Genomic DNA, 15690 nt, shown 5'->3' with positions numbered 1-15690 from the left:
TAGGAAAGTACTCCAACCGTCTTCTTAATTCATCAGAGACGTAAAAAAACCCTGATAGTTACTTACACTAAACATTTTATTTGTTAGAACATTTAAACTTGACCTTTAGTTTTGTAGCAGTCATTTGAAACGATTAAGATTATGCTGAAAATAAAATAACCTGTAATGGCGAAGCGCTGAAATAAAGGCCAAACCTATAAAAGCACCTGATTCTGACATGCCACAAGTGCATTACAGTCAAATTATTATGCATTAGACTTGTCAACTTAAATTTTTTTCCTTAGAGTTGAGCCCTAATGTACAATTTGCTAATATGTAACAGCTATTTAAGAAAGCAAATGTGGGAGCTGATTTGAGTGGCGCTATATGATTCTACAGAAGCTTCTATTTGATGGCAGATGCTAAGTCCTGTCAATTGCTACTCACAGAAAACACTTATCTTCTCTCTTCAGTGACGTTCTGCAATTACTAGCCTCAAGATATCAAGGGCCTAAAAAGTCGGCTATTTGAATGGCTTTTTGCCACAGAAGTCGTGCCATCAGAAAGACAATGCCATAAATTAGCTCCTGCATTCTAGCCTCAACAGCAGAATTTATGTGTCAACTGTGGCTATTTTAGGAAGCAGATGCCATGGCGGGGCTCCCAATGGAGTATCACTAAAACCTTTTAACTTGCCATAGTTGCTACACAGAGAAAGTGGGAGGTAAAGAGGCCAATAGCCAATTGATTTCAAAATGAAATCACTTAATCTCTGTAGATTGAGTGCAGGATAATCTCCAAACTATGAATAACTAAAAGGAATTAAAAATTGAAATGACTTCATTCATGCTTATTTAATTTATGCTCCTTAAAGTAAGTACCCTACGAACAGGATACTTTAGAAAGCCAGAAAAAATATATACAAAATTCTCTGCTAGGTATCAAAAAAGAAAAAATATAAGGAATCTGGGAAAACTAATGGGAATGCATTTCAGCTATTCAACAAACTTCCAGGGGAGATTAGGCAAGTCTTTAGGAAATGCTGCAAAACTTTCCTCTTTGAAAAGGCCTTTCTACCATAAAAATGGTACTCACAGTCTCTTTCCCACCCAATAAAAAAACCTCAAATCCTGACTGAAACAAAACAAAGAGAAAAAAAAACCAAAAGTACATTAATGTTTTTTAAAAAATCAAAACGAAACACCCTACTCCAAACAGAGAGTTCAGACACTGTAAAGGGAGATGTGCCAGAGACTCCATGAAGTCCATTAAGGACTTCACTATTGCTAGTCATTTTACATGGAAGATGCTCAGATACTACAGTGATGGGCAACAGTATAAAACCCTAAGACTGAGCCTACTCTGTGAAACAGGATTCTGCAATTCAGACCCTTCAAACTAAGGTGTGGGAACACTAAAGCAAACATCCATCTAACACACTGATGGTCCTAGTGGCTGACAGCAGGCATTGCTCTTAATTAATTGCCTGATTTTCAGAGGTGCTGAGCACCCACACATTCTATTAAAGGTAATGAAAGAGTTGACTATGCTCAGTGCTTTTGAAAATCGAGCCATAATTCCAAGATCCATTGTGCTTTAGAGAGAGGTTCTGTGACCACAATATGAAAGGAGGGATCACCCAGGGGTTTTCCCTGGAACTGCAATGGCTCCCAGTCTTTCTCTAGATTTTAAAGCCAGCAGAGACCACTCTGATCATCTAGTTTGAACTTCTGCATTACACAGATCAGAGAACATCACCCACTAATTCCTGCATCAAACTCATAATTCCTGTTTGAGCTACGTTATATTTTTCGAAAGATAGCCTTGATCGGAAGACTTCTTTTTGGGGTTCTGGACAAATGATCTTCGATCTCTTCCTTAAGAGTAGAGCTGGTTGGGTATTTTCTATGGATTTTTTTTAAACAGAAAATGTAGTTTCAGCAAAACTGAAATTTTCTATGGGAAAATTATGATTTTGCAGAATTTTTTTATTTTCTTCTGGGAAAATCTATATAAAATGTTTCCTTTTGGGTCAAATGGAAACATTTTGTTTGGTTTGGTTCAATGTTGATCTGATTTTGTTTGAGCTGCAGCTGTGCCTTGCAGAAGCTGACATGGGACATACAAGTCCTTTCTGGACTATATCCTCCCATGATGTGCCACAGTCTCTGCTCTGGGTGAATTACTGAGGTGCATCGTGAGTATCATGTGATCATAGTGCATCATGGGAAATGTAGTCTGGCCAGGGAACTCAGCCCATAGAGAACAATGAGGACATGAGGCATCAGAACTACATCTCCCATGAGGCATGGTAGCAGATGTGGGGCACAAAGATTAATGTTGAACTGTTTCAACATTTCCGAATCAATTTTTTTCATCTCTTTCTGTACCAAGAAACATTTCACCTTTTTACAGGATGGAGATTCCTATTTTCAACCAGATCTAAAGTAAACTTGCCAAAAGGTAGCTCTTGCTAAAAAGGCAACTGAGCAGAGCTTTTATGGGGACACTTTTAGTGAAGGTAGGAAGCCACAGTGCTCTACTGGTTACTGTAATGATATGCACTGTATTGCAAGAGGTATTCCTGCTATATAGTCTTACAACGTACTGCAAAGAGCTATTGCAGAAAATTGCTACTACAACGGATCTGTTACTTGTTTAATAAAGGTCAAGCACGGAAGCATTTGGCTGCTCGGACTGACATGGCTGTTCAGGGATTACTGATCATTACATGGTGCCAGGAGAGGCTTCAATCCAAAGGAGATCTAAAGAAAAGCAACTACAAATGTGCAACAAGAGAAAAAGATAAGACTTCTATGCTACACTACAATGAAAGCAATCAAAACCTACTGTTCCCCAGCAAATGGTAGGTAATATTGACAATAATTGGAAAACTTTTAAGCAGAGATTCATGCTACACTGCACAGTAGTTGGTGCATTTGAAAAGTCTGACAAAAAAATGTAGCCGCATATCTTACAACTCCAGGGACTTGAGCAATTTATATATAAATAGATAATAGATAAAGATGAGCCAAGGTTGCTTATTCACAAGTCTGATGCATATCACTCATAAAAGAAGGAGACTAGTGAGAGGTATGTCTTCCAGAGAAGAACATTCAACAATTGGAGTCATTTAATACCTTCATTACAGCCCTTAGGCTCACAGCTTAGTCGCAGCACTTTGATGAATTTATAACATCAGTGGTTTTGATCAAAAAGTATTTGGCGTTAACAATAAAAAAATAATCAGAGGGGGTCAGCTAAGCGATCCAGTCCTTAGGCTGAGTGATGCAGTTATGCTGAGCAAGTGAAATGGTATGACTGACTATACAATGAAAACCACTTACTACGGACTTACCAATTTGTTCTATCTGATCATGTTCCAAAGGGCTAAGAGGAGAGGAGGAGGGAAAGATAAACATCAAAGTAACATGAAAACCTGTTTTGGGAGGCAGGGAGCTGGGGTGGAGGGGAAAGGAGAAATCAGGGAGTCATGTACGGTTATTTGGGGAGAAAGACTAATAACTGGGACAAGGCAGGAAGCAGTAGAAATGTATTTCAGTCATTTGACTGCAATTTCAAAACCAGCTCAAGGTTTACCCAAGACCAAACATTGATGAGGAGAAAATACTGTATTGGTTGTCATTCATGACGTACTAACTTAAGGAGGAGAATAGATATTAGACTGTCATTAAAAGTGACATGTTCAGCAGACAGTTCATAGCATTCATTCTTTACTAGTACATGGAAGCAGGTCAAAACAGAAAGGAACACTTCAGCTATTTTTTTCCGTTGGCTCCGGGGATCTTTTTGCTCAAGTAAAACAGGAGTTTAAATGGATGAGCCACAGCCAGGTGCTAATGTCTGTATCTAAGGATGGAGTATTTTACCTGCAGAGGCAGCAAGAGCACAAGAATTAGTATTACTGGCCCAAACTACCATGTCTTGCTCTCCTCTGATATGTTCCAGAACTTTCTGCTACTGATCATTTTATTTTCCTACATCTTTTGGGCCAGCTTGAAACTTTTAAAGGTACTTTACTGGCCGTCAAGCCTTATTTTGGCTGTTAGTAGAGAAGACTCTATCCCTAGAGACATAATTCCCCATTCCAGGAGCATGATGTATAAATATAGAGCACTGCATTGTACAAACACGGAAGGCTTAATACCAACAGCATGCGATTTGGACTGCTGAATTAAACATGGTTGTGGAGCTGGTTTCTTTTATTGAATCAAGCCCTAAGGCAATCATATTGTCAATATAACACTGGGCCAATTTATACCTGCTGGGTTCTGGGAGTACTTTTCTCAGCTATAATGTATGCTATTTATGGAACACAAGAATGTTAAAACTATGACTTAAGTGAACTGTAATATGTTATCCACCCAACAGGAAATCCATCTCAGAATGACATTGCTGTTCTGAGGACAAAGCTGGCAGTGAGAACTATACCAAGGGTTTCGTTATCTAACCATACAATGAATGACAGGATCTAGTGCAGCAGGGGAAAGAGCAAATACAAGGCAATATTGACTCCGAGGTTCCAGAAATGGGTATTTTCAATTACACATTGGTGTTTCCCCAAATAATTATAAAATCATCAGCATTTTTTTTAATATACAGAAATATGCGGCATTAGCACTGGTTTCTACAAACTGTTTTAATAGGATTTGTTTGCGACAACTAGAACCTCTCCACATTACAACCTGGACGGCCCTTGCAGACAGAGTTTCTGACTGGAAAGTGAATTTACCTTGGAAGTGTAAGTATGTCCATCAGAGCCACAGACAGGGCTGGCATGCATCACTGGACATGGCTTGCACTTGACTAAATTGGCCGGTCCAATCCAATGTTTCGGGGCCAGATTTCCTTTCTTTTGCCAAAGGCTGCAAAACAAAAAATACCAGTCTTGGGATATGAGTGTGAAAAACAAGAGCACGAGAACTTCTCTTAGTCAATCAAATCCTGTTTATTTACTGTATTCATTTAAAAAACCCTGAAAATTAAATGTAGCTCCTAGCTATACCCCCATAATATGGAAAATTATAGCATACCCTCTACAATGCCTACATAGCTCTCTTTCAATCTATAATTAATATACTATACTGTTAAATTAATGACACTTCACTGTATTTTGCTTTATAACTTCAAAAAACCTGATTTACAAATGTAACATAGCTAATCCTTGCAACATTCCTATGTGGCAGGAAAATACGATTATCATCATCTCCATCTTGTACTTGGAGAAATGGTGACACAGAAGACCTGATTTTCAGCCCCTGCCTTATCTAGGTCCCTATGTTTGTGCCGACAAGAAATTGCTTATGTGTAACTGACAGTTTTTTAGGCATGTATGTACCTGATTGCACTTGCAAATCAGGTAAATGGCACATCTAAATGACAAATTCTTCCTGCAAACTTTGTGTTCATGAAATGGACGACAGGTTTCCAAAATCTGCCCCAGAGAAGTTAAATGACCGACACGAAGTCATATATTAAGTCAGTCAGTTGCAGAGTAGATTTTAAGTGTTTTAGCTTTCCAGAAAATGTTAAACTATGAGAAACTTCTTAAATACAATTGTTAAGATGGAGTTCAGGATGAGAGTGTTTAACAACAACTTATAGACAAAAATCCCTAAAGAAATGCTGCAGTTTACATTAAAGATTTGAAAGTATGGACATGCAATTAAGATCACTCAACCAATTTTTGCTCTGCACATGTAGTGACATCAGCTTCCATCTTCCCTTCTTTGTTCCCTTCACATCAGCTTTGCAATGTATGTTATTTTTGGATCAAGAACATTCCTAAAGAATTTAGAACAATCTAGAGAGATTGGACCACTGTCATCCTTCCTTTTCTTTATATAATTATATAAACTTTCTATATAAGTACCTTTCCCAAAACCATAGGAGACTCAGTTACAGCATTTCAAAAATGTGTATGAAATCTTTGGATTTTAACATCTGTCTCAAAAAGATAAAACGAACACCCAATAAATGCAATTAATTGCTAAAAAATGTAGATCAGTAGCTTTACTTTCCTATTATAATGAAATATCTTGAGTATTGTAATAATTTACGTTACCAGTAAGTAGTGTAGAGTGTATGAGGCACCCAAAAAAGAAATAACCATTTTTCAGCAGTGCTGAAAGTCAGGGTCCTGGTCTTAGGGCATGTTCTGCCAATCAGAATAGCATAATGGTTCTGTCTTGTATTTGATTGGTTGTAAGTGATGTCAAATATTCTGTTGGAATGGCGTTCTTTGTAAAACAGAGGCAGGACTCCATCTTGGTGTGTAGCTTGAATTTAGCTCTTAATAATATTAGTTTTTTTTCCTAATTCACTTTCAGGTTTCAAAGCCTGATTTTTAGAAACCAGAGACCCAGTTCTCTACCTATCTTTGCATGCTACCTCCCACATGTGGGAATGCCCCCAAAATGGCATTCCTTGTGCATGTGGCTAGACAGATGGCTATTCAGTCATGTGGGAGTGCAAATGCCTGATTAATGTGTGTGTATATGGTAAAAGTGCATTCAAAAGTCGGCTTACTAGTATGGATGCAAAATCAGGTGTGAAACTTTGGACTCATGGTATGAAAATCCAGCATGTGACTCCACTCCATTCATTACAACACAACAAATGAATCATTAGCAACTCAAGTATTCTTCTTTCATCATTAAAAATGTTTGTTTGGAGAAGGCTCTCTAGAATCCCCCTCATAATCTTCCACTATCCTTGAAGAGCCCACATCACCATAACACTATGTTAGGACTATAACAGCGTTTAAAAGAGAACTGGATAAATTCATGGAGGTTAAGTCCATTAATGGCTATTAGCCACGATGGGTAAGGAATGGTGTCCCTAGACTCCGTTTGTCAGAAGATGGAGATGGATGGCAGGAGAGAGATCACTTGATTATTACCTATTGGGTTCACTCCCTCAGGGGCACCTGGCATTGGCCACTGTCGGTAGACAGGATACTGGGCTAGATGGACCTTTGGTCTGACCCAGTATGGCCGTTCTTATGTTCTTATGTATTTCCAAGCCTGACCAGTATTTTCAGGCATTATATTAAATCTACTGAAAACACATTGTTACGGTGCTATTATCATTAGCATACAGTAGTAAGCTAATAACATGCTTTTTTTCATTAACCACAAGCCATGTTCACCATACAGCTAAGTTCTTCTCTTTCAGGCATCAAAATATTTACTAGCGAAAGACATCGACTTCATTGCAAACACGAAGAAAAATAACCATCATCCGACTGCTTGGTCCTTACAGTATAATATAAAATATATCATCGAGCAGTTTAGCTGCAAATGCATTTCAAAGTACCACTGAATGACTTTATCACACTTCTAGAAAAATATATATGGATACATTTTTAAAGCAATTTCACTACAGATTGCAATTTGCTACACAATACAAACTCTGATGTAATGTTACATTCAGCGGTTAACATAATAAAAATTCTATTCTTTCATCTCAGCTCAAGTTTTCTTCTATTCTAACCTTTGTCACAGTGATAAATCGTGCTATTAGGAATTAAGTGTCCACAGAGAGAACCCCATCACCATGTCATAAAACTACAAAAGTAGGAGCCTGTGGTCAAAGTCAGCATTCCCCTGTAATCTTGAAGAAGCCCTCAATATATAGGGCAACTTTCATCTCTTGACGAGTGCATTCAATTTTACATGCTAGAGTTACTATTACTAACGAGCTTAATCCTCTGATGCAAGCACCCACAGATTACCGAGCTTTTGGTTCTGAAGCCCTACATCCAAATCTGACTGGCCGTGGATCCAAATCAGTGTGGCTGGGGAAGAAAAATCCAGCTCCAGATAAGATGGCCCAAATCTCATGAGAAAAATCTAGCAAGCTTTTGGACCCATTAGAGGCTACTGTCACTTTTGCAGGAAGCAGTAGATTGTGCAGTGGCAGCAGCTACGGGGCTGGGATAGAAGCAGGAGCAGAGTACGTTGCCTAGGACAGCACTCTTTAAGCCCTTTGGAATGGGGAGAAAATTTGGGGGAGTGATAGAAGGTGCAGAGTGACAGAGGAGGGAAGAAAGGAAAAAAGTTTTCTGTGGAGGAAGCTGTACACTGCAGCCCCAGCACAGACACACAAGAAGTTAGACACAGCGACAGGAGGAATTCCATTCTCCAGCTCTCTCCAGACAACACCCTGATCCACAGACAAGTTGGAGGGTCTGAGGAGAAAGAGAGCTAAGAATACAAGAAAGGACTTTCTTCCTGACCTTCTGCTAGCAGGGAGCTGCCTACTGAAGCCTCTGCATGGGCACCCATAGCAGGAAGAGTTTTACTGTACCCTGCAGTGACTAGACAGGGCCCTCCATGTGGTAGCACGGTGATCTCCAATCTGGACAGCCACAGCAAGCAGTGGTCAGATTTATAAAGTGCAAACAGGATGGATTCAATGGAGCATCTCAACTTTAAAAATCAACCTGTTCCTTTCCTCCACGTTGATACTGATTACCAGTTGAACTAGGGTCCCTTTCCCTGACACAGGGCTTCCACCCCATTTACATATGGCCTTTCAATCCTGGCTTTCCTGCACCATGGTATGTACGTGTGCTGCACTCTTTGATGTATCGCCTCTATTTGGAATGGTGAATGACACTGAAAACTCTGCGGTAAATTTAACTAAGAGAAGAATAAATATCAAGATGTCAAGGGCACCCCCTGTACACATACACAGAGTACCACCTGGATAACATTCGGTTGTCCTTCACACAAGGCTCTGTTTGGTGTTTGCGTGGTGTGGGACCCGTTCATCTGAATGCATATCCAGAGCCTCTATCTCATGATTCATCCAGCTGTCACAGCAGCGGGAATCTGTATGGTGTGTACGCTTGGACTCACGCTCTGGGAACACAAATCTAGTGCCTTGTTTGGCAATGTCCAGCTGCCCTTTGTGTGTGGACATGTCCTGTGTATTCTGCACCCTTAAATAGTCTCCATGTCACTGATGTGAGAAGCCATGTGCAGAGCAGTAATGGAAGATGAACAGCCCATGCACTCTGCTCTCCTTTGAGCAGCTTCCATGCTATCTGCCAGTCTCCATGCTGAACTAGTTCTGATTCAGGCTGAGTGACTGTGTCTCATTCCTGGCCATGCTGCATTCTTCAACTCTGCTCCTTTCCGCCTTCTCTCTGGCTGCAATTAATTCACCCACGTTTGATCCCATTAATGTGTCTTAGAAATCACATTGGAATCAAGGTTGGATGAGTATAATACACTCTGCTTGGAGTCGCACCATCAGCTAGTGCAGAATATGTCAGCCCTGCTTGCTTAGTGGCCACTCCCACTTGTGTTGGGCAGTTGGGAATAGCTTCTGATTCTCTCAGGTGCTATCCAAGGTTTTGATTGTAACCTTTGAAGCTCTAACGCACTAAGGACCAGTCCGCTTTAGAGACCACCTCTCTCCTGTGTTGTGCTAGCCAAGGTCACCTGAGGTGCTTGAGCTGCCAAACTCTAGGTTTAGAGAGGATTTTTTGGTGAGGGATACTTAACTTTGGAATTCCCATTAACTCTGGTCCATCAAAGCCCAAGTTTGTTGACCCTTAGGGCACACTAAAAAGCCCATCTATTTTCCCAAGCTCTTCCAGTGCATATGCATGTACGTGTACGGGGGGGATGTTGGACTGAGTAGGTGGGAGTGGATCAGAGGGAAGAATCTCATCATGGCTGAGTTGTGCGTGGGTGGTACACACTGATCCCAATTGTATATGTCTGGATTTTGTAGATGTTGGGTATTGTGCTTAAGGCAATGGATAGATACATTTAAAATAATTCTAACGTAAGAAACTTAAATAAATATCCTTGCTTATCGTGGCTGCCTGTGGGAGTCTTTTACTGTTTCTTGTGAGATATGACTCCAAAACCAAAAGTGATCTTGGCTTGGTCTTTGGAAAGGCAAATCCATGATGATTATGGTTTTGCAAAAGCTAAAACTAAAGTACATCTGGTCCAAGCTCATTTCTATACATTATAGGTAGCTGCCATTTGTTTTAGCCCATTTTAATCATCATTCCAAACTGCACATACATTATTTGCAAAATTCTATAAAGCTTTCTCTTGGGAAAGAAAGACTGAATTTGTTTGTGCGACAATGAGAGCAACAAAGGTCACCAAAGGCAGATGGACATCTTGCAATTCCCCTTCACTCTCAGACTAAGTAACACAACGTGTGGTGCCTAAGACTACCCCACAAGTTCTGTCCTGGTCTAAGAAATCACAGAATCGACTAGTGACCAAACGACAAATCCTGTTTTGTTTAAATAAATAATAAAAAAGACTAAACAATCTATAAATGGAATTGTTGACACAAACTGAAACATTGGGCTCGTCTAATGTACAGTATCTAAACGGACGACAAGAAAGACTAGTAATCAGTCCCATCTAGAGAGGAAGGATGGCTTTCAGGTAATACTGTCTTCCTATTCACTTAAAGTTACAGATTTAGGCTGAGATTTTCAAAGGTGCCTAAGGGAGTTAAGCATCCGGCTCCCATGGAAAATCTTAGCCTTAAAACTTAAAGTCAGGCCAAGGGCCAGATTTTAAAAAGTATTTAGATGCCTAAGTACCTTTACAAATCTGATACCAAATCCTTAAGATTCACCTCAATTCTTAGTGAGGCAAATGAAGCCAGGAAGAGTTTAGACAGAAGGAGGACATGAGAATTTGGCACACCATGCATAAACTAAGTTTGTCTTATGTTGCTGTGGTTTTTTTTTAATTTTTGTATTGGTAACTTCATCCCTGAATAGCCAAGCTGAAGAAACAATCTTTACAGTTGGGGATTTCTGACTAAAATCACTGTGTACAGTACTTTCAATTTTAATTTCTCAGCAGGCAGCTATTTGAGTGAAAGTATATTTTTAGTTTACCATTTGTAATCCAAGATTACATGAATTGAAAGTAGTTAAGATTAGTATTTAATTTATTAGTCACGTACAAATTAATATTCAATCAAATTCGTGATTTGGTAAAATGATGCTGGCCATTACCCTTTTCTATACAAAAGTAAGCAGCATTTATCGTGCTCTATTTGCCTCTAATGTATCATGAATATTTTACTTTCTGGAGCTGTTTCCATTACAAAGATTTGTGTCTTTTCAGTTTGACAGGAAAGCGTGTTCATTTACCTTTATCTATGTGTCCTGCAAAATTCTGGGAGCATACAAACTCAGAGTCAAAATATGATCGGTCAGAATACAGAACCTGAGAGAAAAAGATTTTCTTTCCTTATGGCCGTCTATTTGGGGATGTTATCTCATATATGACATTCATATTATCTCAGGGGGGTTAAAAAGGCTACTTTTTGAACACCCACAGAAAGCTTCCTGTCGTATTTGCCACATTTCTCACTGAACAGTCGAATTAATGACTATTATGGGAATAAATTGAATGCATGAACTACAACTGAATATTAACACATTCTGAATTGTTTATTTATGAATTCTGATGCTACTCACTACATTATTTTTCAAAATCCAGTTCTACCATTACGTCGTCATTCAGGCTCAAACCCTGCAAACATTTACATACAGGATTAACTTTATGACATGAGCAGTGCAGATGGGACTAATGTTGTGGTAGTAATGTTGAATAGCTGCAGAAGTGTTTGCAGGATCGGGGCCTTAGGTTCCATTCTAGCAAAGCCCTTTACCACATGCCTAATTTCAAGCATGTGAGTTAGTCCCACTGACATCAATGATGTTTCAAGCAAAGCACTTAAGCATGTCTGTGGATAATGTCAATGGACTACTCAGATACTTGAAGTTAAGCATGTGCTTAAATGCTTTGCTCGACTGGGGCCTGACAAACCTGATGATCCTGAGGCACTGACTCCTGGGTATTAAAGATCTGAATTTGATCCACACGCACAGTTTAAATTCATGCTTTTCTTGAGACAACCTTGTAAGATCGACAAGCTCCAGGAGTCAGGTGTTTGCTTTTCTCTGTTTGCACGGCCTCACTGCTCAGACCATTTATAACTCCTATTTTGTCCCTGTCAGAGTTCAGATTTTGGGGTCAGTGGCTGAAGTAAGATTTCCTCCGGTGCTAATAATATTTTCTGGCCTCCCATCCCCACTCAAAAAAAGTAATGGAATTTGTCCATTTCAAGTCATTTCAGTAACTCTGAGTCTGGTGGCCTTTCCCACCAGTTGAGTGAGAATAAAGGGAACACACACAGCCTTGAGGCTAAATTCTGCTCTCCGTGCAGCAAACTTGAAGTCAGTAGCAATTTGTGTGTGTGAAAGCAGAACCAGGCCATTAGGCTATTCACTCTAATGACTAGGTCCCTGTCAAATTCATGGCTGTGAAAAACGTGATGTGGACTGTGAAATAAACACTCCCCTGTGAAATCCACCTATTGGAGGGGCGGGAGAGGGGTAAGCGTGGGGGCGCCCCGGCCAAGGACTCCTACCATTCATTCCCCCGACTCCAGCTGCTAGTCCTTGGGCTGTAGAGGGACGGGATTTGCTCTTCCCCTGTGTGGCTGCTCTCGGGGATGGAGGAAGGGGGGAAAAAAAATCAGACCCACCTCCAGGTACCTCCCCCTGCTGCAGGAAGCTCTGGGGCTGCTGCCCAGCTGCGTAGCTTCCCGCAGAAGGGGGAGGTATCCAGAGGTGGGTCTGATCTCCCCTGGAGAATGGCTGTGCAGGGGAAGAGCAAATCTTGTCCCTCCCCAGCCCGACCAGGACTAGCAGCTAGGAGCCCCCAGCTGGGGTGTGGGGGGATCCCAGCAGCATGGGGGAGATCACACAACCTTCATGATTGAAGCTGGCCTCTGAAGCTGGCACAGAAGTGAGGGTGGCAATCCCATAACCCTCCCCCCCCAACAGCTTTGCGACCCCCCCAATCCGCTTTTAGTTCAAGAATCCCAGGTTTACAACACCATGATATTTCAGATGTAAACACCTGGAAATGTGAAACTGACTAATTTTCAAATCCTATGGCTGTGAAATTGACCAGAATGGACCGTGAATTTGGTAGGGTCCTACTAATGACTATCAGTGATTTAGGTTTGAGTTATTTTATTTACATACTGCATAGCAGTAGAATTTCTTTCTATTCCTTTCAGACAGTTCATTTTCCGCCATGAGCATATTCCTTTGAAGGCTCGCTTTCTTCTGATGTTTGAAACAAATTTACTCTCTCGAACAGAATGCTATTTAATAAAGTGAGCGTTAACAATGGGATATTATTCTTTCAAAGAGAAAATGCAACTTACCAGTTTTAATAACAATTTGTTTAACATGCACAATTGAAGCAGCAGATATATGCGGGAAATTTGTTGTGCTAGTTTCTTCATTCATGGCTCAGTTCACAGTACACGACTGCAACGCTCTCAGTTGTAGGAGCCAATTCAAGTTTAAAAAGTGATTATATTATTTAAAAGGCTGTAGAGGAGTGTATGGTTTTGTCAGAAACAATAGCATATAATGTCACTCTGTCTGAGATGAGTCAAATTCACTTTAGTCAGTAGGCCAGCCATACAGCAGTAGCTGAAATTTTGAATTGGTTGTATCAAATTCTTCTCATGCTTGTGCTGAAGTGTAGGTAAACCCCCACTTCCTAAAAATGATACATTCCCTCCAAAAATAAGAGTGCATTTTACTATAGAGATTTTTGGAGACATTGAACATGACTTTTTTGGATCCTTTTCAGTCCTATAACCCCTAACACCACATCAAATGTCAAAACAAACGAATTAAAACTTAGTCAAGAACACTGGCTGCCATAAATTGACAGACCGCAAATTTCTATTCAATGGAAGGGAACACACATACACACACTGGGACCATGTTTTGCTATGCCAATAATCCTGCCGATGAATGAATGTGTTGGGAACACCCAAGGCCAAAGCAAATGAAGCCCTTTTTGATTAAATTTAACCGACTCTAATCCTGCTTTAACATTCACAGTTGAAAGGACCTACTTCAAAACATTAGAAGAAACAACTAGGAATAGGGAAGCAACCTAGAAATTCTTTCCTGGGTGTAAAATGTTAGAGTATCTACAAGAAAACAAAACACAAATAATTTCAACACTCAAATACAACTAGAAAAAAGTGGGAACCTTTTCCCCATTTCTGGGGGACTTGGATACAAACCACTGCATACTGTTGTGGAAATATACCATCACTTCCTTCATACTGCTGAACAAGGGTGCAAATGGGTGAGTGTTTTATAGGATTAAGTCAACCTCTTAACATTGCCAAATTATAATAGCTATCGAATGTTTAATGGTTTAATGAGTTAATAGTATATCACACATAGGCTCAACTTCATTACATAGAGGCATATTCTGCCCAAATGGAATTCCTGCAGTTTTGCTGCATAAGGGATAGGTCAAATGGGTTTAGCCATGTAGCTTGGGTGGGGAACTCTGGACCCCCTGTGTACCACAGAGGATTTGATGCATAGCAGTTTCCTCCACAGGTAGCACAGAAGAGCATGATTGGGAACAGTCTGGGAGGTCAGGAGGTCAGGCTAGTTGACATTTTCCGAGTGAAAAATTGTCCTGTTGAAAAATAGGGTTTAATCAAAAACACCCCCCACCACTGGAGAATGTTGTTTTCAACTAAGTTTTTCGATGGGAAATTTAGAAATAAAATGATACATCTGAATTTGAAGAAATGTGGACCCTGTTTCTAGACACATTTAGATAAAAAAACATTGAGAGGGCTCAAAGAATGCCAGATCTCCATTCCACCTAGCACCCCTCCCTTTGCTTCTTCATTGGGTCCCCTCCTTCCCTCCTCTCCCTATTTATGTATAGCTTCTCCTATTTTATTACTGTAACCCCCACAATAACATGTCTATGTAGTGTTGTCTGGTTTTTTACTGTTTCGTTTTGCAGCTTTAATGAGCTGTAAAATTGTATAATTCTATTGGCGATCCCGTAAAGCATGCCATATTCAGAAAAATATACAAGCTGTAAGTCATTTACCTTTTTGTTCTTTTCATAGTCTGTCTCTTTATGAAAATCAACACAAATATTAATCACAAAGAAAGGAAGAGGAAATGATATGAGACATTAGTTTAGTTTCGGTTCAAATCGCAATTCCTAGATTTCCAAGAATCATCTAACTGACCTCCTGTATAACACAGCCCATAGAATTTCACTTGACTACCCTTGCATTGAGCCCAATAATAACTTGTAATAATTTGAATTTTTTTTTTCCATTTGAAATTTCCTGGGAAAAATTACAAATGAATAACTAAAAATTTTCATTAGAAATTGTTCATGGGGAAATAAAACAGTTGTTTGACTGGCTCTACTGGGCACATGACCAGTTTGAAATGGAGTCTCTGGATGATATTGGCCAAGATCCCCAGGTAGGGAGCACCTACCAGGCTGTACCACTTCTACGGAGTGGCTGCAGCAGACAATGGAAGATTCTATTGCCAAACCACTTCACAAAGCTCATTAGCTTGACATTTTTTGGGGGGGGTGGGGTTGGGGGTGGGCAGAGGATGAGAATTTGGACCAAATCTTGTTACCTGTTTGACCTGTGGATGGTTTTCGTGCATAGCTATGCTGAAATATAGTGTGATTTTTTCAGTAGCTTAGTGATAGGCTGGTACATAAAGGCATGAAATTAATAAATGACTTTGAAATTTAATATAAAATGGGTAAATCAAGAATATAGGGGTTTAATTTTCAGACAACAGCT

At 40.0% G+C, this 15690-nt stretch overlaps 1 protein-coding gene across 2 annotated transcripts in view; it reads right to left on the bottom strand.

Annotated features, from left to right (window-relative positions):
- The window catches only part of SPOCK1 (SPARC (osteonectin), cwcv and kazal like domains proteoglycan 1), a 487880-nt gene that overhangs the window by 150433 nt on the left and 321757 nt on the right, over window positions 1–15690 (bottom strand). For both annotated transcript variants that reach the window (XM_065555045.1, XM_065555046.1), the window contains exon 5: window positions 4733–4865. In XM_065555045.1, coding sequence (XP_065411117.1) covers window positions 4733–4865 — 133 coding nt within the window. The remainder of the gene's footprint in view (window positions 1–4732; window positions 4866–15690) is intronic.

Source organism: Chrysemys picta, chromosome 8 (assembly GCF_011386835.1).
Source record: "Chrysemys picta bellii isolate R12L10 chromosome 8, ASM1138683v2, whole genome shotgun sequence".
NCBI classification, from domain to species: Eukaryota; Metazoa; Chordata; order Testudines; family Emydidae; genus Chrysemys; species Chrysemys picta.
The sequence above is the reverse complement of the archived record's forward strand: the minus strand, read 5'-3'. Positions and strand labels throughout refer to the sequence as shown.